This window comes from Myotis daubentonii, chromosome 1 (genome assembly GCF_963259705.1).
Source record: "Myotis daubentonii chromosome 1, mMyoDau2.1, whole genome shotgun sequence".
In the NCBI taxonomy this organism is placed as follows: Eukaryota; Metazoa; Chordata; class Mammalia; order Chiroptera; family Vespertilionidae; genus Myotis; species Myotis daubentonii.
This window is the reverse complement of record NC_081840.1, coordinates 32,365,110-32,389,541: the sequence shown is the minus strand read 5'-3', so window position 1 is coordinate 32,389,541 and position 24,432 is coordinate 32,365,110. Positions and strand designations below refer to the sequence as shown.

The window sequence follows — 24,432 nt, the reverse complement described above, 5'->3', positions numbered from 1 at the left end:
TTCCTGATCTTTTCTTTGGAACATAAGGTCAGGACTATTACTGGAATTGCTGTCTGCTGGATATTTTACTTTTTTTTTTTCCTTCAAAAGAATATGCTTTCTGAATTCCTACCTTTTTAAATGGGAAGTATTTTCCATATCTGTAGAAATTGTCTGGATAACCACTTATAGTAAATAACATACCATGGAGTTACAAAGACCTCAGGGCTTTGTATGGGTGTAGCAGTGTCAGTGAGTCCCCTGAATTCAGGGTGAGGAGAGCTCTTGTCCAGCATTCCACAGAAAGTGGTTGAACCAATGGGCACCAATGTCTTCCCCAACATTAAGACTCCTAACTAAATATTACTTTCCTACCGTGGCCCTTCCCCATCTCCCGCCTGCCCCCCATGGGGAACCTTTGAGTTGTTTGTGTATGGATGTACAAACATTTCATATAGACATGGGTAGAGAGTTGGCCCTTGCTTTTAAGAATACTCCCTGTGGAACACAGAATCAGGAGAAGGAATTCACACACAAGCTTTCAGCCCAGGACTTGTACTTGAAAATATTTCTCAACTTATTAACCAATGAGCCTTGCAACTAAAAATAACCATGGTATGTGCTCAAAAAAATGCAGTGGAAAGACTATTCCTTGCTTGGCCTTTTGTCTCTCATTTCTCATCTTCCCTTTAAACATATGTTAAATGCTCACATGTGGGTGTTCTGAAAGCAAACAATATCCACCCCTACTCTTACAGAATCCTATCTAATAATAATAGACAAAGATTGAAATTGACCATACCTTTGCTACGCCTCCCATTGGCTAATCAGCAAGATATGCAAATTAACCGCCAACAAAGATGGCAGTTAATTTGCATAGGTAGGCACGAAACCGAAGCGGTGGTGCAAAGACTGAAGGCGGCTCTGGCCGGAGCAGCGAGGGCCTCTAGTAGATTATAAAAGCTCACAACATCCACAGAAGTTAACAGAGAAAAAGTATGCAGACTTGTGCAAAGAACAGATATAAGCTTTCCAGATTTGACCTTAAAGATGATATTTTTATGGTGTTTCTAACCTGGTTTTGGAATAAATACATTTTCAATTGGCTACCATGTCACTGAATTTCCTAAACTGGCACTACCAAATCATCCCAAAGAATTAATAATCATGACAGAAGAAAATGTATAGTTTTCTTTTAAAGCTTCTGTGGTTGGCACTAAATTTTGCCTAGAGCTAGCTTCAGAAAGACTTAGGGAAGTCCTCACAAGTCCACAGAGCTTAGGAAGGCAAGGGCCACTGGGATGAGTGTTTCTTTGTGCTAAATCATCTCCTGGAAGAGATCATGAGGCTCAGTGCTGACTCAGGTGAGGTCACCGCCCCTTCCTTGGAGCACACACAGGTGGCCAGGTTCAGCAAGTGGTGAAAGGAGTTTGGGGCATTCTCCTGAGTCACCTTTGTCAGTCAGGAGGCACTGTAAACTTAGCATCAGAGGAGATTATAGAGTGCTTTTGTTCCTAAGCTTTATAGAAATTAAAGTGTGTGTGTACGTGTGTGGGTTTATCTGGCATCACACCTATCAGATTTCATCATCTGCATTGTCTACAGCAGGCCTGTTTGCCTCTGTGAACAAAGAGGGAACCACGACTTTGAGATCCTTTTTGCCACAACTGTCCTATATTTGTCACCACGCAGTTGATCAGAGCAGTAGTGAGTTAGATGCTCTCTGTTTCCTGGTGGAGATTGGAATGCTCAAGGGAGCAACCAAGGTGATTGGCCAGGGGGAGGAGGAAGAAGCAGGGGAAAACTGGACTGGAGTAATGCAGAGGATCCCACTGATTTTTCAAACACTGTTTACAGAAAGTTACTATAGATCCTTTAATAAGAGGGATGGTTTGAAATTGGACTTCTGGTCAAGATGACAGAGTAGATACATGCTGTGCTTACCTCCTCTGATGACCACATCAAATTTACAAGTAAATTATAGAACACGCATCACTGAAAACCACCTGGAGACCAGACAAACAGAAGTCCTATAACTAAGAATATAAAGAAGCCACAACAAAACTTGTAGGAGGGGCAGAGAGGCAGAACGATAGGATCCATACCCACAGTGTGGCAATTAAGAATTGGGAGGGAGACCTGGCCAGTGTGGCTCAGTGGTTGACCATCAGCCTATGAACATGAACCAGGAGGATTAGGTTCGATTCCTGGTCAGGACACATGCCTGGGATGCAGGCTCAATCCCCAGTGGGGAGTGAGCAAGAGGCAGCCAATCAGTGATTCTTTCTCATCATTGATGTTTCTCTCTCCCTTTCCTCTCCTCTCTGAAATCAATAAAATTATATTTAAAAAAAAAAATTGGGAGTGAGCCATGACCAGTGTTTCTCAATGGTTATAGTGTCAGCCCGTGAACCAAAGGGTTGTGAGTTTGATTACCGGTCAAGGACATATACCAGGGTTGTGGGTTCTCTCCTCGCCCTTGGTCGGGCCAAATGCAGGAGGCAACCACTCAGTATGTCTCTCTCACATCAATGTTTCCCCCTCCCTCCCTTTTTCTCTGAAAAGCAATGGAAGTAATAGCCTCAGGTGAGGATTAACAACAACAAAAAAGAATTGGGAGAGATATGTAGGCTGTGGAGGTCCCCCTGAGGAGTGAGGGGTCCCAACGCCACACCATTCTCCCTAACCTGGGGCACCAGTGCTAGAAAGAGGAGGCTGCATAATATCTGTCTGTAAAAACCAGTGGGAATTGTGTCTGAGTGAGATGGAGGGCTGCTGGAGTCCCCAGGCATTCCTCATGAGGGGCCTAATATATGGACTTACTAACTCACAAACTCACTTGCTCTGAGCTCCAGCCCTGGGGCAGCAGATCAAAAAGTGCCAGGGAAGAACTGAGTCAGGGTGAGGGCTAGAGAGTCAGGACAGCTCTCTCCAGGACAGAAGCCCTGGCAGGCACCATTGTTCCTTTGTTGAGTCCTCCTCCCACCCATACAGCAGGTGCAGTTGGGCACCAAATTTCTGATCTCTTAACCTGGATGACAAATTCACCACACTGATTCCCTGAGACCCCATCCAACTCAACCTGCCCAAGCTGTTTCCACTGGCTTTTCTACACAAGCAGCCCGCCTCAGGCTCATGCTGCAGACTTTCCTAAAATCTCTCAAAGGTTCGCAAACCCCAAACAAGCAGTAGCTGGCCTCAGCATGCCTTCTATCTCTTGCTAAGCAGCCTCAGGCCTAACACAAGTGGTTACTGGTCTCAACTTGCATTGTAACTCCTATTAGGTGGCCCCAAACCTACCATGAGCTGTGGCCAGTGTTGGCTGGAAAGTTAACTTCAACTCAGTGTCCACAAGTCTGGCACAAATGGCAAATGGACTCAGTTCACACTGTGGTACCCACCAAAGGGTCCCAAGCCCAGCATTAGTGGTGGCCAGCCTCAATTCACAGCATAGCCTCTCCCAAGCACCTTTAAGCCCAGAACAAGCAGCAACAAACCACATATCACTTTGTATCTTCTACTAGGTGTCCCCAAGCCAGGCACAAACAGTGGCTGATCTTGGCCTACACTGGAGCCTCTCCTAAGAGGCTCCAGAACCAACATACCTGGTAGCCAGCTTCAAACAACACCAAAGAACCATGCAATCAGCCCCACAAATGACACTCCTGAGGGGCAGATTCAGAGGGCACCAGAGCCCTGCTAAAGTGACTCCCACTCTGTGGGGTCAGCCCCTGCACAACAGCCTATTGTTGTAGTCATGGCCAGCCCTTACAAACAACCAGTCAGCCTGAGGGTCAATCCTTCCCACTAACATGCAAACAGCAATCAAGAAGGCTCAACTACAACAGATGGCACACAAAACCCACACCAGGGACACCTAGCTCAGGTGAGCTGGGAGACTGCTCCACTGAACCTTACAAGATATGAACTACATAAGGCCATTCTGCCAATACAAGGAGATGTAACAGATCTAATACACAGAAACAAACACAGGGAGTCAGCGAAAATGAGACAAGCATATCCCAAATGAAGAACAGGTCAAAATTCCAGAAAAAACAACAACACACACAAAAAAAGAACCAAAATGGAGATAAGCCATCTACCAGACACAGAGTTCAAAACACAGCTAGGATGCTCAGTGAGTTTAAGGGAAGAATAGATACACTCAGGAATAACCTCAGCAAAAAAGATAGAAACTATAAAAAAGAACCAGTCAGAAATGAAGAATACAATTACTGAAATAAGAATACATTAGAGAAAATCAACATCAGATTAAATGAACCAGAGTATCCAGTCAGCAGTCTGGAAGACAAGGCAGTGGAAAAACACCCAATTGGAACATCAAGCAAAAATAAGAATTTTAAAAAGGGAGGATAGTTTAAGGGACTTCTGGGACAACATCAAGCATACCAACACTGCATCACAGGGAGACCAGAAGGAGAAGACAGAGAGCAAGAGATTGAAAACCTATTTAAGAAATAACTAAAAACTTTCTTAACCTTGTTAAAGAAATAAACATATAAGTCCAGAAAATGCAGAGAGTCCCAAACAAGATGAACCCAAAGAGGCCCACACCAAGCTACACCATAATTAAAATGTCAAAAGTTAAAGACAGACAAACTTAAAAGTAGCAAGAAAAATAAAGCAGTTACTTACAAGGGAGCTCCCACAAGACTATCAGCTTATTTTTCAACAGAAACTTTGAAGGCCAGAAGGGAGTGGTATGAAATATTCAAAGAGATGAAAAGCATAAACCTACAGCCAAGATGATTCTACCTAGCAAGGCTATCATTTAGAATTGAACGACAGATAAAGGGCTTCCCAAACAAGACAAAGCTAAAAAAGTGCATCACCACTAAACCAGTATTACAAGAAATGTTAAAGGGATTTCTTTAAGTAGAAAAGATAAAAAATATGAATAAGAAAACATAGGAAAGAAAAACAATGCTCACTGACAAAAGCAAACACTCAAAAGCAGTGGATCAGCCAACTATAAAGCTACTACAAAGGCTAAAAGGCAACAAAAGTGGGAAGATCATATATAATTTACAAGAGTAAATTAAGAGATACATACAAATATATACACAAAAGAAGTAAGAAATGATGATGAAAACAAATGGGGAAGGGGTGAGTAAAAATGGTAGTGATTTTTTTTTGTAGCAATTTTAGAATATGTTTGAACATAAGCAACTTAAAACAGATTGGTATAAATAAGCTTGGTATATATGAAGCATGTCGTAACCACAAACCAAAAATCTGTAAGATTTTATACAAGAAATAAAAATAAAGGAATCTAAGAACAACACTACAGAAAGTCATCAACATACAAGAGAAAATAGAAGAGAATAAGAAAGGAACAGAGAAGAACTACAAAAACGACCAGAAAACAATAAAATACCAATAACTATTTACCGATCAATAATAACTTCAAATGTAAATAGATTAAGTGTTCCAGTCAAAAGACAAATGGATAAAGATGTAGTACATATACACAATAGAAAATTACTTGGCCATAAAAAGAATGAAATCTTGTAACAAACTCACATATAAAGAACAAATTGATGGTTGCCAGATGGAAGTGGGTATGGATAAAAAAGGTGAAGGGATTAAGAAGTACAAATTGTCTGTTACAAAAGTCATGGGAATGTAAAGTACAGCATAGGAAATGTGGTCAATGTTATGGGTGAGCAAAAGTAGGCTTACAGTCATTTGTATGGAAAATAATACAATAATTAATAATACAAAAATAAACTATGTTTTTGCATACTCAGAACCATAAACCTACTTTTGCCCACCCCTTTCTTGTAATAACTATGCATGGTGTTAGATGAATACTTATTGGGGTGATCACTTTATAAGGTATATAAGTGTCCAATTACAATGTTGTACACCTGAAACTAATATAATGTATGTCAACTGTAATTGAAAAATAAAGGTAAATAAAAACTATACCATTCTCTTTCCCACTCCAACAGCTGCCCCCTGCCCAAACTAGGGACCTCTGTGTGCAGTGAGAATGGCAGGGTGATGGACTGCCCTAGATGTGCAGATTACTAGTTTCAGCCCTGCCTAGTATATGCCACACAGATCCACTCTGAACAAGCTAGAGCAACACTCCTTCTCTTGGCTCCTCTAATATTCCATAGCAACCATTGTGTATAATAACCTGTCCAATATTACATAGCAACGATTGTATATAATAACCTGTCCTTGAGAAGATGACAGTTTGTTTCCTCAGAGCTATTTTGAAAATCCATTATGTATCCTCCCCCATCCCAAGCACCATCCCATCCCCCATGGTTTCTCATCAGCTTCATCTTAGGTTGAAATATTGGTCCTTGCCTTCTCCTATAGAAAAGTGACTTATTGACACCAAGTCAGAGCCCTGGTGTCTCTTTCCTCCCATGCTGTCCATTAACTAACTCACATGTCTGTCCTTCTCCCTCTTACCACTGCTCTGAGCTGGATGGTGCTACTGGCTCAGGTCATTCTCATGCCTGTGCCTCACCACCACAGCTGGCATGGAGGGGTGTGAAAGGAGGTTTGATGACGGGTCTTCCTAACTAGGTCAGACTGTCTGTGCCAGTGGCAAAAGACAGACATGTGTAGCTGCAACATGCACACACAAGCATGCGTTTTGTCAACCCCGTGTTGTGCGCCCATGCTGGCTGAGGCTGGACACCATACCGTGCACCATACACGCTTCTGTGTCCTGAGCTCTTTCTCTGCTCTCCTTCCCCAGGACTCTCTGTAGAGCCGTACAATGCCTTCTTCCATTTCAGGGTGTCTCCCTGGAATATTGATGGGCACGTCCCGTGGCACAGTTCCCTTCCCTCTGGCTTGCCAGCACTAACAGCTAACTCTCCCTGCTCTTTTGTCTGAAATCGAATGAACGGAGAAGGTCATTTTGTTTGCCCAACAGCCAAATCCAGCTAGTAGAAAGAAAAGACAGTGTGTTCTCCCTCCTGGAAGAAAATCTTATTAGACTGATGGCTCTATTTATATAACTAGTCCTCCTCCTCTGAAGTCAGACAGATTTTGAAAGAGGGAAAAAAAATACTTTTAGCCATTGTCCACATTATAAAGAGTTTCAAAAGTACATTTGGATCCTGTTATCTCAAGACACATTATTACACAGCGTTAGTTTGAACTCTATCCTGTAGAACATCCAACAGCTCTAAGCCACAGCCTCCTCCTGTGTACCGAGCCCATGAGATATGGAGTGCTGTGCCCAACACCAGACTTACAAGGAAATGGCTCCATTGCACCCTCATCCTGCATTCATTATCTCCCTCCTTTTGTTGCTGCAGATACAACAGCACGTTAAAACCCGAGTATTATTTGTCTTCTTGTTTTAAGATCGTCTTTAGAAATCTGTACTTTCACAAAAATTGTTTCCCAGAGACTATTACTACCACTGTTGGAGCCTGGGACTGTGAGAGCAGACCTTGTTCTGTCTCCACTGGCTGCACAGTGGAGGAACAGAGAGAGCCAGATGAGCTTCGGGGTCAAGGCTGACCTCAGACTCTCAGTCTCTCAGGCCATGCTCCTGCCTTTAGGTAGAACAGGATGGACCTACAACTGGTTTAACAAGATGCTTACTGATAGGACCGTTTATCAAGGGCTTCTAGGTGACATGCATTTTACATGGATTAGCCCATTTACTTGTCATAGCAACCTTCAGAGATACAGGGAAATCCCCACTTTATAGTTGGAGAAGCTGAGGCCCAGAGAAGTTAAGAAATGTGTACAAGGTCACAAAGCTCATTGGCGATAGAACTGGTAGATCGACACAGATCATGGACCTGCAGAGCCTCACCGTCAGAGGAGCTCTTATATGTTTTACATGTTTCCCTAGTTTACGGTAGGCTTCCCAGGGCATTCTTGTACAAACCTGCCCTCAATCTCTTACATTTCACTGTAGAACTTCTTTCGGGAAGACGCGTGGCTGACTGCTCTCCCCTGTGGTCAGACTTTCCCTGCGGCCCTGACAGAACTGCTGAGTGCCTCGTTCTGAGGTCAGGTGTGCCTCTGATTCCTTCCGCAGCCTGCAGTGAGATTCCACTTTACCGAGGGCCACAGGAGGCAGGGGAATTCGAAATGAGCCCATGCATTCTTGATCACTCTTGGGCCCCTGCTTCCCAGTCAGCTTGACACTTACATTTGGGGTAGAGTCAGATTTTCCACCCGGGCCTCCTCACTCTTTGCAGCTTGTAAAGTGCTTTTATTGACCCTAGAAAACATTCTGCCTCCTTCCGTAAATGTGTCCAGAATCTTTCATGAAGACACTTTATTTTCCGCCTTGGCTGACTTTCTCGTTGGGCCCACGGTCAGGAAGGAGGTCAGTTGAGGTGAGGCAAATTTTAAGTAGACCTTAGACACAGACAAATGATTGCTCAAACATTGTTAACTTGTTTGGCATTTGGGTCCCCTTAGGGACATAAGCAAATAAAGGAAGCTTTCTGTGAAAGGATTATGCCATTAACTTCTCAGCAGCAGGAACACGGTGCTTAGGAGAGTCCTGTGCCTGGCTCCGGGGCAGCGAGCTCCTTGGTCCCCAACCCTATACACCTGTACCACTGTGTCCTGTGAAAGACTTCAGGCGGGGGACTAATGTCACCTGTTCCCTTAACTCCCCATCTCTGACTCTGTAGAGGGGGGTAGTCATAGAGGGGCTGTAACCTCCTCCTTGAAATGGTCCCTGTCCAGGTTTCTGTTTCTTGCTGTTTGTTCTCCTCTTGCTTCTTCATAAGCCCCTCCCGCTGCCACCCTGGCTTTCTTCTCACTCTGGGCCAGGGCGCAGGAGCCATGCAAGGCAGGGAGCAGAGCCAGCCAGGAGTGGTGGGACGTGGCTGACCAGGGCCCATCTGCCCCTCCAAAGAGGCAGCCACTGTTCAACCCCAGGCCACTTTTATCCAGAAAAAGGTCTAATGTTCCAGAATATCCCATTTTCCAAGAGAAATTGGAAAACTTGACTTTTATGTGATGAGACATTTCCTAGTCTTTAAATGTGTGGCAAGTAATTAAAAGTATTTTAAAACACACGATATGGGCCAAACAAAATGTCTGAGGCCTGGGCCAGTCTCAGTTAGCACTCTCTCTCCCTCTCCTTAATCCTGTGGCCCTCGCAGTTTTAGCTCTTGCTCTCTCACCAGATGTTGATGTCTCAGGGTTAGCTCTCTAACCCCCGGCTGCACCCAGACTTACACAGTCAGTCATCTCCATGTGGATGTCTCTATACCTGAAATGCAAAGCCGAGCTCATTAACCTCCCAAATCTGTCTACTGTAGGTCTTGAGAAATGTTCGGTGGTTTGGTTTTGTTCCTGTGACAAAAATATCATTACTACTGCTACTACTTCCATTAATATTTTATTTAGTTAGTTAGTTAATCCTCACCAGAGGGATTTTTTTTCCATTGCTTTTCAGAGAGTGGAAAGAGAGAGCCATCTGGATCTGTTCTCCCATCCTTGGATCCTGAGTTTTTAGAAACACAGATTTTAGGTAATTAGTTTTTAGAATAGACACTACTGTTCTATCAGGGATGGTATCCCATTGACTTCCTAAGGAGAGAATCTACCTGTTTCTTTTATGTATGCATTTCCCTTTCCTTGCTGAGCGGCTGATAATGATACTCCCAACATCCATGGAGAGCCCACGCAGCAGAACCCCTCACTCTCACAGAACTCAGTTACCTGTGAGCTATGTATCACCTGCCTCCATGCTGACCACTGCACCTGCCTGGAGAGCCCACTGCTCTGGTTGGACCCGTGGAGCTCAGAAGGCTCCTTTCCCTTTCCGGCTCCTCTTCCAATCCTGTGGCTGCATCCCTTGTCAACCCCATCCGTGTCTTCCCTTTTTATTGGCTCCCCTTTAAAGCTGTTTCCGCATTTTCTGAGGTCCATCCTGTCGGATTTGCTTAGGGACTTCTGCTGACACCTCCTTTCTCCATACAATCCTTTTCAGCTGTAACAACACTGGAGGCTTTGCAGCTGGACACCTGTCGTGGCGGCATGGCTGCCTCTAACCTCTAACACCATCTTTTCACGTCTGCACCTTCCACAAGATCGCCTTTGTATTGACTCTGGAAATTTCCACTCCAAAGCAGTTTCTCTGAACACAGCATCACTTTTGTCCCATACCCGTAAATCAAACCTGGAAAGGGGTGTTCAGGGCCTGTCATTGGGTGTCATAAATTTGTTCAAAGATAACGCGATTTAAATTTAAAAACAAAAACAAAACATATTATCCAAGGCAATTTTCTTTTTAAAAAGGGAAATTAAGTTAGATTTGGGGTCTTTGAAATCCAAAATCACATTCTGGCCATGAAAAGCGAATTATCTATCCCGTATATTCCCTGGTCAGGATGTGATCAGAACATCTTTCATTGGCTATTTTGTGAAAGTAGATTTAGCCCAAACATCTTGACAGGAGCACAGCCCCAAGAAAGTTTCCCAATTGACATAAAGACATGAGGCCGATATACACACGTTGAATGTGTGATGATGCTTGTTTTAGTTTTTGGCCCATGTAGCAAGAGTCTCTGTCATTCAACATTTTGAAATGGAAGAACAGGGGAGAAGGAAGCATCTTGAAGGGAAAACAAAACAAAACAAAACCCTTTTCACTTAAAACTATGATATCTTTGTTACTTAAAGAAAAGTGGCCAACCTTGTCTATCCTAGAGCCAGAACACAGAACGTTTAAGTTTTTCACCCTTGGCGGCTTCTTCACAGAGATCTTCAAAATAATGGCTCTCACTCTTCTCTCTGTGGTCTTGTCAGAGAGCGGGAATCCTGGCCAGCCAGTCGGGTCTCAGAAAAATGGCACAGCTGTTCCTAAAAGTAGCCCCATTCATAAGATGTGGGCTGTCTACAACTGCGGAGTTGGAGGAAGGCTCACTACTTTATAAAGAGTTTCTTTTCTTCAAAGAGGAAAGAAAAATACATGGTATTTACAGAAAACTGGACCCTTCAGCGTTATTTTAGTGGCCACGTCTGAAATGGCAGTGAGGAAGGCCGTAAATATACAAGCAGTTGCGCCTTTAAGGGATGATTCACCATGGCTGTGCTGCCCTTGATGGAAAATTCAGCGAGTTGAGCAAAATCAGCCCAAAAGCCTCACGGGGCTTCCCTGCCAGAGCGGGTGCCCACCATCTGTGATGTACTTGTGGTAAATGACTGAATGATCGACTCTCTTTCTCCCCCTCTCTCACAGTTCATGACCAAGAACCCCACTATGCGCTTGGGCAGCCTGACTCAGGGTGGCGAGCATGCCATCTTGAGACATCCTTTCTTTAAGGAAATAGACTGGGCCCAGCTGAACCATCGCCAACTGGAACCACCTTTCAGACCCAGAATCGTAAGTGTCTAAGCCCATCACAGCAGACTTGCCTCTTTCTTTAATATCATAGTGTTCCACCAAAGTCTATTGAGCAACTGGATGGTTCCCCATGGGATGACCACACCAGAAGTTCAGCCTGACACTTGGCAGGGCAGCCTCACCCCGGAGTCGGTAGCACATGCCCAGGTTACTTCTCACAAAGTTCTTGCCTCTTGCATGCTACTATAGCACAGAGCCAAGGCCAGAACAGGCCAAGACCCTTTTGTCTCAAGAAATACCTTGAGCACAGAGGTACCTCCCCAAGCTGAGTGGGGCAGCCTTCCAAGGGTGGTCCAGCCCTTGGTCTGAGAAGTAAGCTCTTTCTTAGCTCTGTGTCTAGAGATCCACACGGGAAGACAAAGATGCTGGGTGAGCAGTAGATCAAGAGTTAGGGGGATGAGGGATGCCCCAGAGGTGGAGAGAAAAGTATCATTGACTCAAGTAAGAGCAGTGAGAGGGCTGATAGCAGCAGAAATGACTTTTTCGGCATAGTTTATAAAGACGTAAAAATACCAGCATTTCCAAGCACACAATTAGCTTAATCTAGAAGAGCTTACTAGGTTGGACATCAAGCACCCAAAAGTAAAGCCAATGCCTTTAATGGGCATCCAACTGCCATCTCCCTTGGGATAAGGGAAGACCTGCCAGCTGGGCATAATGAATCTCACAGGTGGGTAAAGGAAGAGGCCATGTTCCCTAAACTCAGCGTTTCCAAGAAGTCTTCGGAGAAAATCCCTCCAAGCACACAGACCTGGGTACAAACAAGAAGTGGGGCAAGTGTGAACTCAGCCTCCATTGGCAAATGCGAGCTTGTGTGCCTCTCAGTAAGGCCTGTGGAGAAGTGGCACCTCAGTGAAATGGAGAGGAAAGGGTGAGTGAGCCAGCTGGTTCAGGTGACCAAGTTAATCCCTTAGCCTCCCAGCCTACGGCTGGCCTGACTCAGCAAGATTTTCATGGGGTGAGTGAATTGGTGGTTACCAAAGGCCATAATTATATACAGTGCAGTACATTTACTATAAAATGCTGTGTAATCATAATTGTTATAACTGTAAATAATGCTACAGTGTGAGTGGCAGAGCAGTTCTCTGAACTCACTGAGCTAAGGCTCAGGGAAGACGAGAAAGTCCTCAAGTGCGTGATCTGACCCATGTTTCCTTGTTGACAGAAATCCAGAGAAGATGTCAGTAATTTTGACCCCGACTTCATAAAAGAAGAGCCAGTTTTAACGCCCATTGATGAGGGACATCTCCCGATGATTAACCAGGATGAGTTTAGAAACTTTTCCTTTGTGTCTCCGGAATTGCAGCCTTAGCCTGATGGAAGGAGAGAGTGACGTGAGAATCACAAGGGGATGCCAGTTTTCCAGGGATTTCCTTTGTGGGGAACTCGCCAGCATCCGCCTTAGAGCAAGAACCTTAATGTCAGGGAGCAGGTGGTGAACTCCGAAGGACAGAACTTCAAGAGAGCAACTATTTCAGGTCCCGAAGGAGCCATGGCACTGGAATTAGCACTGAAATGAGAGTTCATGACAAAATACACTGTTCAGCCTGTGAGTTGCCAAGGCTATTTCAGGCTTGGGATATTAAGATGAACCAAAAGGAGAGAAGTTGTGAAGAATAAACTAGATCCTAGAGAATATTCTGAGCCAAACAGAATATTTTCAAGGGACAAATCAAGACTTTGTATGGACTTGTCTGTGCTCTTTAAATCTTTAAGCCAATGAGCGCCTAAGACTGGCAGTCTGCAAGGAGTTTCTAAATGCTAATGAAGAATCTAAAGATAAGGAAACGGGTGGCTTTCCAAATAGAACGATTTACTCTGAAGAAACAAAAATATGGTATGCAAAAAATTCATAACCTAAAGCTCAATCTTGAAAACAGATGTTGGGCACCAAGACAACATTCCAATTTATTCTCTTATCCTTACCTTGATATTTATTGAGTGCCCAGTGAGATGGTGCCACAATATTGAGTGCCCAGTGGGCTAGTGTAAACAGATGTGCATTCACCAGGCTTTCATTCCACAGCCCGTTGATTTACCTGAAGGGTGTTTGCATTTTGTGAAATGCCTCTCCACGTTGCAAATGCCATACTTCTTTGTCTGTACTCAGCTGTTTTCACACAAGGCTCACTGCCCCACAGCAACTATCCACACAGTCAGCAGATGAACTAGAGGTGCTTGTTGCCTGCTGACTTGTGGAATCTCACCGTTGCTCTGGACTCCTCCATGAAGAATTGCATGCCACTCATGCCAGTGACCAGACTTATGGCTTATACATTAGTGGTTTATTTAAATTATATTTTAAGAGATGGAGATGTTTGTTTGGTATGCATTTTAATAATGAGAAATGGCTCTTGTAAACAGGACATTTATCAAAGAAGGACCTTATAATATGTACCCATGTATGCAGTTGGGGAATTTTATCTGCCTGGAAATAAACTCATTTTGTAGCAAAAAGAAATTTTTTTGTCTAGGAGGATTTATTCCATCGCCTCTAGAAGAGTAGATATCCAATGAATACAATGAATAATAGCTTTGAGCAGAATGGATAGAACTCTGAACTTAAAGCAAACTCCTGAGAGGAAAGGTTGACATAACCTTCTGTGTATCCCTTAAATGAACATGGCCTGTCTCTTACCAAGATGTCTGTTCTGAATCACAGCAATGACTGCTATGCATTGTTGTAACAGACCAACCCTTGAACTCTCAGTAGCTAGATATATTTATTTCTCCTTCACATAAAATATAGTGCAAGTTCAGCAGTCCTCTTCCATCTTATAACTATGCCATTTGGAAAATGTAGCTGCCAAGGTTGCCATGACAAAGAAGAGAGTGGATGGAGGAGGTGCTTGCTGCCTAACCACCTCTCTGAGAAAAGACATACATCAATCACTCGCATTTGATTGGACAGTACATGGCCTCCCTCTAACTATGAAAGGGATGGGCAATTACAGAGCAGCAAGGGGTGTGTGGCCAGTAGTACCAGTCTCTGCTGGGGGTTCTTTTAAAAAAATTATTATTGACTCTATTCCCAGTGCAGTACTTTATTTTTATTGATTGATTTGAGGATTTCAGAGAGAGAGAAGCATAGATTTGTTGATCCATTTATTTATGCATTCATTGGTTGACTCTTATATGTGCCCTGACTGGGATGGAACCCACAACCTTGGTGTATCCGGATGATATGCTAACCAACTGAACTACCTAGCTAGAGCCCTTGGGGGTTCTTTTTCTCATTCCAAGGTGGTAAGGGACTTTTGAATGAGTAGAGTAGCTAGGAACCTCCCTTTTACTTTTGTTTAGCACTTAGCCCTTCCAAGGCACTCTCACCTACACACTTTTCACTAGATCTTCCTAATATCCCTGGAAGGTAAGGCAGGTCACTCTACCACTACTTTCAGTGTGAATACCATGGCACATCTATACTAATGAAAGAGTAATATGCTAATTAGACCAGGAGACCTTCCGGACAAAGTCGGGGGCTTGGCCCACCTGCAAACTGCCCCAGGCCCCTCGCCCAGGCCGCCCGCTCCCCAGTGGGGACCCCCACCCAAGGGGGGCATGGATGGCCTGCAATGGCCCTCAGCCTCTCACCCAGACCGGTCCCACTCCCAGCAGAGACGCCCACCCCAATGGGGGCATGGATGGCCTGCAAATGGCCTTCAGCCCCTCACCCAGGCCAGCCACACCCCCCAGTAGGGACCCCTGTCCTGACCCGGGACCCCCTTTAGGGCAGACCAGCTGGCCCCCACCTGTGTACCAGGCCTCTATCTATACTAATAAAAGGGTAATATGCTAGTTAGACCAGACATCCTTCCGGACAAAGCCATGGTGGTGGGGCCAAGGCAGAGGCAGTTAGGGGTGATCAGGCTGGCAGGAGAGAGCAGTTAGGGGGATCAGGCTGGCAGGCAAATGAGCAGTTAGGAGCCAGTGGTCCTGGATTGTGAGAGAGATGTCCAACTACTGATCCCCACTGGGATCGGGCCTAAACCGGCAGTCGGACATCCCCCAAGGGGTCTCAGATTGGAGTGGGTGCAGGCTGGGCTGAGGGGCACCCCCATCCCATGCACAAATTTTGTGCACCGGACCTCTAGTTTTATAAATAAGAGGGAAAGAGAGGCTCAGAGGAGTTGAGTTATTGGTTACCCAAAGGTTTCTGACTTGGTAAGGAATGAATCTAGTCTAGAGTCTAAATCTTTGAAGTACTATCCCAACAGACTTCTGGAAAAGGAGGGATCATTCTGACCTTGGGACTTTTTGGCCTATAACATAGTTACTTTGCAGTTCAGGGTCTTCTACTGCTCTGTGGGGTGATTAGCTTGCTATGGTTTATCCCACACTGGTAAGGAACCATGAAGATGAAAGCGTGCCTCCTGTGCATGTTTACAGAATCCATTATCACAGCCCTTGAGGGACCCACAGTCCTCTTTGATGAGTCTGTGATCACTCGGCAGTTTCCCTCTTCACAACCTGTTCTCCAGCCTGCTACATGAGTCAGTTTGGGCTAAGTCCACTCTCTTAAGATAATTCCAGATCTACCAGACAGATTATTGACATCCAATCAGTTTGCTATGACAGGATTCCATTGCTTCTTCCTCATTTCTCTTTTATATGTAAGGAGAGAGGATATTCAGGATATTTACTAACACTCAGTCTCTTACTCCAGGGTCAGAGACCAGTTTCACATCTTTCATCAGTTCTCCTAAACCTTGCATCCTTTCTGAGGATCACAAGGCTCGTGGCCCGCCTGCACTTCCTGTGCAGACTGGCCACAAGCCATTCGATCAGCAAGTGCTGAGTTTGCTTCAGGAACTGATGGGTTCCCTGAGCTCAGATGGCAGCACAAGGTCACACTGAGCCTCTCCCCCAACCCCCCTTCCTCTTGGATAAGGAATATTTAGAGATCCTCAGGTCTTATCCCCCTGTCGTCCTCCCCAGCTAGTCCTCATCCCCACACCCATTTGTCCCCACCCTCTCAAGGCATTCCACACTGCACTAGACATGCAGGCCTAAGTATCTGAAAGGAGAATAACTACAAAGCATTTGCTTTGATATGATCAGTTTGGTTTTTTGTTTGTTTGTTTGTTTTTTTACCTTGGTTGCAGGTCTGATTCCCAACCCTGGTCAAGATGATCAGTTTTTGACTGCAAAGATGTTTTCACTTTATAATAACTGCTAGCATTTAGTGAACATTTATTATCTGTTCCAAACACTTTAAACTCATTTACTCATTCAATACCCCAAGAGGTGTGTACTCTCATCATCATTGTACAGATAGGGAAACGGAGGTATACCAAGATTAAGCAATTGTCCAAAGTCATACAACTAAAGCAGTGGTATCAGGATTTGGACCAGGCAGTTTAACTCCAGAGTTCCTACTTTTATAGCCCAATTTAGTGAGGTTTTTCTATTAAGGCCAATTCTACTTTTCCCCACTTTTGGGGGTTTTAAGAATAAAAAGTGTGTAAAACTGGCAGGGAGCACTAAATAAACTGCCAACTGGGCAGGACAGTACTTAGTCATCCTGTCTGTAGGACCATTTATCAGCAGTGAGATTATAGAATTTGCATGTCAAAGGCCTGGCACTGGTAAACCCCCCCCCCCCAAGGGAACTGGGGCAGGCCAGAGTGATGCAACTGGGACTTGGGCCTCCCCAAGGAAGAGGAAATTGTCTGGTCATATATCCTGTCAACCCCTTCTGAACCCTGGGTAACCTCTGAGTCTTGGTGGGGTTTCCAATCCTTTCCTTTCCCTTTAGGGGAGTGAGCCTCTTCATGATTTAGTAACTCACCCACCCTGCTGTCTCCTGGGGCATCACAGGAAGAAGGCATGTAGCCTGGGTCCTAACTGGGCAGCTGCGTTCTTCCAGCTACAGAGGTGATGTAACTTGGTAGCAAAGAGCAAAAATAAAACACCCCATTTACCATTTATTGACCTTAATTGGGTACAGGTTGCCTTGAAAATATTCCAGCCACAGATTCGGCCTTGACCATATCACGGGCCAATGCCATAAAGTGTTGTGTCTTCTTTATCTCCAGATTGAGTCAACCTCATTACTTCATCTGGCTGTGTTGACTCTAAAATGACTAGACAGTCCACTGCGACCGCCCCTGGCTCAGAATCACACCAGGTCCTTTCACTTCTCATTTCATGTCATCTGAGGCTAAGACTCAGATACAGCCTGAGACATTCACAGAGGAAAGGAGCCCTGTGGCCATAGGTTCTCCTGAACTGAGTTGCAGTTGAATAGAGTGAGCCCGGCTGCAGCTATAAACGGGGCTTGGTAGTTTCCCCTCACTCCTGTGTTGAAGCAGAACCAAAGCTATGAGTGCCACCCTCAGCTTCATCCTGTCCCAGCTGTCCCCTTTGCCCCCATCACCCCTACTCCCATGTCAGTTGTCCTTTCTCTCTCCCCCTTCCTCACTCTTTATTTCCCAGTATGTCAGGTCTGTACTCTCCCCCTTCCTCTACCATTTGATTTTCAGGGCCCAACCTGGCATATGAGCCCATTTCCCCACCACCAAGATGATACAAAATCCTGATTTGCATATTTATATATTATAGGTTCTTTTAGAGGCCAAAAATGGCAGCCGCCATTGCATTTCTCCCATGTATTCCTGAACCTTCGGCGTCATTCTGTGACAGCTCTGGCCCTGGCATTGACTGCCTACCAGAGCAACCCTGCCTACGCTGCCCACCATCGCTCTGGGAGGCAAGACGCCACAGGGTGAAAAACATAGGCCTGAGTAGAATGCAGACCTGTGTGCTGGATCTGCCACTCACTGTGTGTCCTTGAGGAAAGTCAGTTTTCCCCCCAGATCTCAATGTCATCTGTGAAATGGGAGTGAGAATGGCACCAGCCCACCTCATATTATTACAGCAGGCATTATCTGTGATAGTCTATGTGGAGCAGGAACCCCAAGGCTGGGAAGTAGAAAATGCTCAATCACTGTTAGCGATTATTATTGTCAGCCATCCAGAGAACCAGGGAACATTGCATGTTAAAGCAGCAGAAAATGGGTAGAGTGGGACGCACTTCATGCTGCCCGTCTCACCTGATGGGGATGCTGTGCCAACTCCAAGTTGGAGGGGCTTACTTTTCTAGCTAGTTGGGGGCAGAGATTGCTCAGGAGATTCTGTCAAAAACTTATAAGTTTTGAGTCCCTCCTGACCTGACTGAAATGCAGGATCCATATTGAGTATTGATCAGTATTGAAACTGTGCTGCTCTCCCTAAAAAACAAGGGCGAGAAATATCCATGGTTCTCCCTACAATGGCTCTTCTCTCAAGCCTTTCAGGAATACTTTTGTTTCTACGGATTTATTTTTTTAATATATTTTTTATTGATTTTTTATAGAGAGGAAGGGAAAGGGATAGAGAGTTAGAAACATCGACGAGAGAGAAGCATCGATCAGCTGCCTCCTGCACACCCCCTACTGAGGATGTGCCCGTAACCAAGGTACATGCCCTTGACCGGAATCGAACCTGGGACCCTTCAGTCTGCAGGTTGATGCTCTATCCACTGAGCAAAACCAGTTAAGGCTGTTCCTATGGATTTAACCTGACGGTACATTTAACTCACTTCTGACCAAATAACATAGAAACTACATCCTAACACAATATCTACTGGGTCTAGACACTCAACATGTCTGTGGGCCCATTCAGAAAAGCAAGGACATGTACTCAAGCAGTTGACCAGTCCTGGCATACCTAAGGATTTGAAGCTAGTTAAAGAACCAAGGCTTTTTCTCCCTAGATGAAGACATATGTGAAGAAGTTTCTAGTACTGTGAGAAACCCTGTAGTCCTGTATATTCCTACTAGAAACGGCCACAGCACCCCATCCTCACACACTAGCCTTCCAGACCGCCCAGGGCTGCCTTTCTCCTGCCACCAAGGCGGTGCTTGCCTCACAGGGGTTCCATTCTTCTAAGGGCTTGGACCAAGCTAGAAAACTTCGGGCTAGACAAAGTGAAACTTGTGTAGTCAAATGTCCATGTGGGTTGCAGAGGTTAAGACAGGAATCTTCTTTGGACATATTTCAAGATAGAAACCAGGGATCGTCTAATAGTCATTTGATCTACGAGTGTCAGCAATAACCTGGATAACCCCTCAAATTCTTCTAGCCTTATGCTCTCATGACTAATGGTGAGCTGAGGGATATTGTTGATCAGCTTCCACCAGCAGACGTCAACCCTGTATTACTCTCACTACACACAAAACCTCCATCACTTGAATTATCTCCCTGCCCATCTCTATACAACCTTCGCACACTAGATCTCAATGTCATCTGTGAAATGGGAGTGAGTCCTTCAGAGAATGAGTCCCCCTGAGGTAGTTTGAATTTCATTATCTCCATTTTACAGATAAGGAAACTAAAGTTCACAGAAGCTTCAATACTTTCTCCCCAATGACAACAGCTAGCAGCAGCAGAGCCAAGATGAACCAAGCTCAGCCTGGCCCCTAACACCAAGATTTTCTCACTATTCCCACCAGTGTGCTGATAAGTTGTCAAATACATACATGCACACATACATACAATTTAAAAAATAAAATCACTCTGCTCTGGCCATTGTGGCTCAGTTGGTTGAGCATCGTCCCATGCACCAAGAGGTTGCTGGTTTAATTAAACCACTGTGTGTGTGTGTGTGTGTGTGTGTGTGTGTGTGTGTGTGTGTGTGTGTGCGCGCGCGCGCGCGCATGCTCTATCAATTCCAAATTCCCCATATTCCCCGTAGGCTGACACTCACTTGTTTCTAAAGTCACATAGCAGTATTTCATACCTGGATGCCTTTCATATTTCTCATGCCTGTCCATACACGGGAAGGAAAAATGCTTTCTAAAGTTAAGATAAGCATAAGATCACCAGTAAGATAAGCCTCTTCTAGCCACTGATGAGTACTTGTGAATGAAAGAGAAAGCAGTATTCCTCAATTCTGTCCCCTCTGTTTTGTTTTTCCTCAAAGAAAGTGATTTTCAAGAAGAAAAGGTTACAATGATTTGTATAGTCCAAGGTAGATAAAGAGATGATACAAAGCATTCAGGTAAGTACAGGCAACATTTCAGAACAGAATTATTTAAGCAGTAATTTATGAGCACCAGAAGGGGTACGATCATTGGGACCGAGCAGAGGTTTATGAAAACAAGTCTGGAAAGTCGGATCACGCTTTCTTCTTGGATGGTTACTAGACCGGTTCATCAGGGAGATGTGATAGCTGTCACATAGCTGAGCTTTAGCAACATACACGACAGAGTCTCATTTCCTTGTGGCCAAGCCTACTCAGTAAACAATGGCACTCAAAGTATGGTGATCAGTAAATTAGAATCCATCTGGAACAGTGTTCTGCACCCTTGGGCAGCCCCTGCTCCTCTGAAATGAACCGACAAATTTCATGTCTTCCTTTAATCTTAGATTTTCCTTTAATTTTATTTTAGATTTCAAACAATCAACATCATGACTAAACACAAAAATTAGGCAGTGGGACAAAGTGCTACTATGTTTTCAAACTATACATGCCCTCCCAGGAGATTCTGATAGAAAAAAATATATATACTGTAGCTTAGGGAACCAATCACTCGTTGCACTAATATTTATTGAGCACCAACTATATGCCTATCATGTTCTTGTTGCTGGGATAACTAGAGTGAATAAAAACACCCAAAGATCCCTGCATTCATGGAATGTACATTCTAATCTAGAGAGGTTATATTTTTTGCCAAAATTAACCCAATTAGGAGTAAAGTGACCTGGCTGGCATGCCTCAGTTGCTGAACATTGACCTATGAACCAGGAGGTCACAGTTCGATTCCCAGTCAGGGCACATGCACAGGTTGCAGGCTCCATCCCCAGTGTAGGACATGCAGGAGACAATCCATGATTCTCTCTCATCATTGATATTTCTATCTCTTCCTTCCTCTCTGAAATCAATTAAAATATGTGTATATATATATATATATATATATATATATATATATATATATATATATATATTAAAAAAAGAGTAAAAAGGCCTCATGGCCTTGCCTTCCTCATAATTGTATCCGTAGCACCTGGCATATTATACATGCTTAAGAAGTCTGTGCTATTGAATGATATAATCAAAGCTGGGTGTCAAACACACTTTTTGACTCCAAAAATAACATTCTTTCACAGCTCTGTGCTGGAACAAATTTAAGAAATAAATATAACCTGTACTCGGGTCTGAGAAAGCTAATTATATCAGGACAAGATGTAAGTGACAAGACTTGACAGCATGAGTAAAAAAATCAGGCAGAGGCATAGAGTAAATTCAATATATGTATCCATCCAACAAGCATCAGGATTCATCAGAACCTTTTACAAGTGACAGGGACATTACAATGAGCCATAATGCCCACCATCCTGAGGCTTAGGGTCCAGTGAATGAATATATAATAGCAGGGCACTGTGGATGCCAAAAAGATGAAACTGCAGTGTTAGGCTCCAGAGTTACAACCATGGAGCCTCAGGTGAAAGGAATGATGAGCCCCACTGAGTCATAATTAGACTGTGCCCGGAAAACTGGACTTGGGTCTAGACTCCACCACAGAGAGAAACAGAGTTGAATCATGACCAGGCCAGTATGGCTCAGTGGTTGAGTGTTGAACCATGCACCAAGAGGTCTGGGTCAGGGCACATGCCCAGGTTGCTGGCTTGATCCCAGTCCCTCTCCCTTCCCATCTCTCTCTAAAATCAATAAAAACATATTTTTTAAAAATATATATATATATATATATCTTAAAAAATAGCTGAATCATGAACAGAGGAGAGTGAACTAAGTAAAGAAGGGAGTGATAACATGTAACACAGCAAGTGAGGAGGTGAACTGGGGGCTAGCCTGAGAAGAAAAGGCAGGGTAACATTCTAACCACCTTTGAATAAATGAAAAGCTATTATGGTAGTCTGTAAGCTGCACTCCAAATATTTCCAGCTCTCTGATTCCTGGGCATGGAGTATGAGCCCCTTTGCAGTCCTGCAAGCTAGAACACTTCAGTGCTGCTGGGGGACGCTCTCTTTCCTCCAGTAAACGGCCATGTTGAGAGAGAACAATTTGGCTGACAGCCTGAGTCTCTGAGTTATTAATGAGCCAGGTACTCAGCCAACCCTTGATGGACATTTTATACAAGCAAGAAAGAATTATCATTTGTCTTACTGTCGTTAAACACTGCTGAGGTTACAGCAGTTGTTCATGCACCATAACCTATGCCTGCCATATATATATGGAGACAGACTGGTCTGGGCGTTTACAGCTCCCAGGATTAGAACTAGGATGATGTCAGGCAGCAACAGGTTACAGAATTTGTTTTAGCATAAAAACGAACTTTTTCACAAAGGTACTCCTGTGGAATCAACTTCCTTGGAGGGAAGGAGTTCACCATCACTGGGCATCTTCAGTCTACAGCTCTCAGCAGATGACGGACAGAAGTCAGACTGGACAATCACAGAGTGGTCCCTTCCAACCCAAGAGACTATCATGCCACAATCTGAAATGTAACTTAGCAGGCGCTCTATCATTGTGCTGCTTCCCCTGGCCCAATGGGCAGGCCTGGAGTTGGCTCACCATAATGTTTCCACTGGCCACATGCCCAGGCCCCTGCTGCTCTCACTGTACCACAAAGTCATAAATCTGTGCCCAGCACTGCCAGGAGGGCTCAGCAAGTGTACACAGAATGTGCAGCAGCTCAGATGGCAAGGAGATAACGCAAATGGGAAAGGCCCTCTTGACCCACCATCATGCAGAATGATAAGTAGTCCTCTGGGATGCCTCTCTGCATCCTTAGCATCCTGGAGGCAGTAGGAAACCAGTGAAACTCACCCCTATTGGTTTGTTCCTCATCATGCTTGGCTGCCTTCTAGGAACAAGAGCTAATCCTCCTCCCTGACAAGGCAGGACTCCCGTGCAAAGATCTGCTCTGAGGGATGTGTTGAGAGAAAGCTCTCTTTGGAAGAGTGAAGAGAAACATGGTTCTTAGCATCAAGACTGAGTCTGAGCCCTTGACTAATTTTTGGTGGTTTGTTGGAACTGCCTCACACTGGCTCATAAGAACCAAATGTACACAATTCTTCCCAAGTTAGTGTTCAGTGAGCTCACAGTGGTAGCTTAAAATTGGCCATGGTAAGAATATTTACCCCATGGAAAGTGGAAAATGATACAAATCAGGCTGTTTTTATTTTCATCTTTTACTATGTTTTTATTGGTTTTCCTTAAGAGAAAGAGGAAGGAAGAGGGAAACACTAATCAGCTGCCTCCTACATGCCCCCTGGTGGGGATTAAGCCTAAAACCCAGCAGGTGACCTGACCTGGAACCAAACCAGCAACCTCTTGGTGCATGGGACGATGCTCAACCAACTGAGCCACAATGGCCAGAGCAGAGTGATTTTATTTTTTAAATTGTATGTATGTGTGCATGTATGTATCTGACAACTTATCAGCACACTGGTGGGAGTAGTGAGAAAATCTTGGTGTTAGGGGCCAGGTTGAGCTTGGTTCATCTTGGCTCTGCTGCTGCTAGCTGTTGTCATTGGGGAGAAAGTATTGAAACTTCTGTGAACTTTAGTTTCCTTATCTGTGAAATGGAGATAATGAAATTCAAACTACCTCAGAGGGTATATGAGGATTAAATGAGATTATGTCCACAGATCAACTACTAAACTAAACAAAGCTCCTTCACCTTGAGTCACATGCAGACAACCATTTCCAGAGACAGGAAAAGAACACCCCTACATCATGACTTTTAATTAAATGTGCATAACCTTCTCAGAAGCTTCCCAGCCTCATATCTTCACACCCCATTGGCCAGTTTAGCATAACATGGCTTTACCTAAAGCCAATAACATGGTTATACCTAAAACCTCCCATTTTGAGGAATGGAAGCTACTGAGAGTGCCCTGGTGGGATTTTTAAAGCTCCCAGGTGGTTAAGTGCAGTTAGAACATAGACTCAGTGGCTTAGAGCAGTGATGGCGAACCTATGACATGCGTGTCAGAGGTGACACACAAACTCATTTTTTTGGTTGATTTTTCTTTGTTAAATGGCACTTAAATATATAAAATAA

At 44.4% G+C, this 24,432-nt stretch overlaps 1 protein-coding gene across 2 annotated transcripts in view; it reads left to right on the top strand.

Annotated features, from left to right (window-relative positions):
* Positions 1-24,432, top strand: part of PRKCH (protein kinase C eta) — a 243,115-nt gene that overhangs the window by 206,553 nt on the left and 12,130 nt on the right. The window contains exons 13-14 of one of the 2 annotated variants that reach the window (XM_059694224.1): positions 11,195-11,338; positions 12,525-13,835. In XM_059694224.1, the coding sequence (XP_059550207.1) occupies positions 11,195-11,338; positions 12,525-12,671 (291 nt within the window). In that variant the 3' untranslated portion in view covers positions 12,672-13,835. Of the gene's footprint in view, positions 1-11,194; positions 11,339-12,524; positions 13,836-24,432 lie in introns of those variants that run through there. The other variant, XM_059694232.1, reaches the window with a different exon arrangement.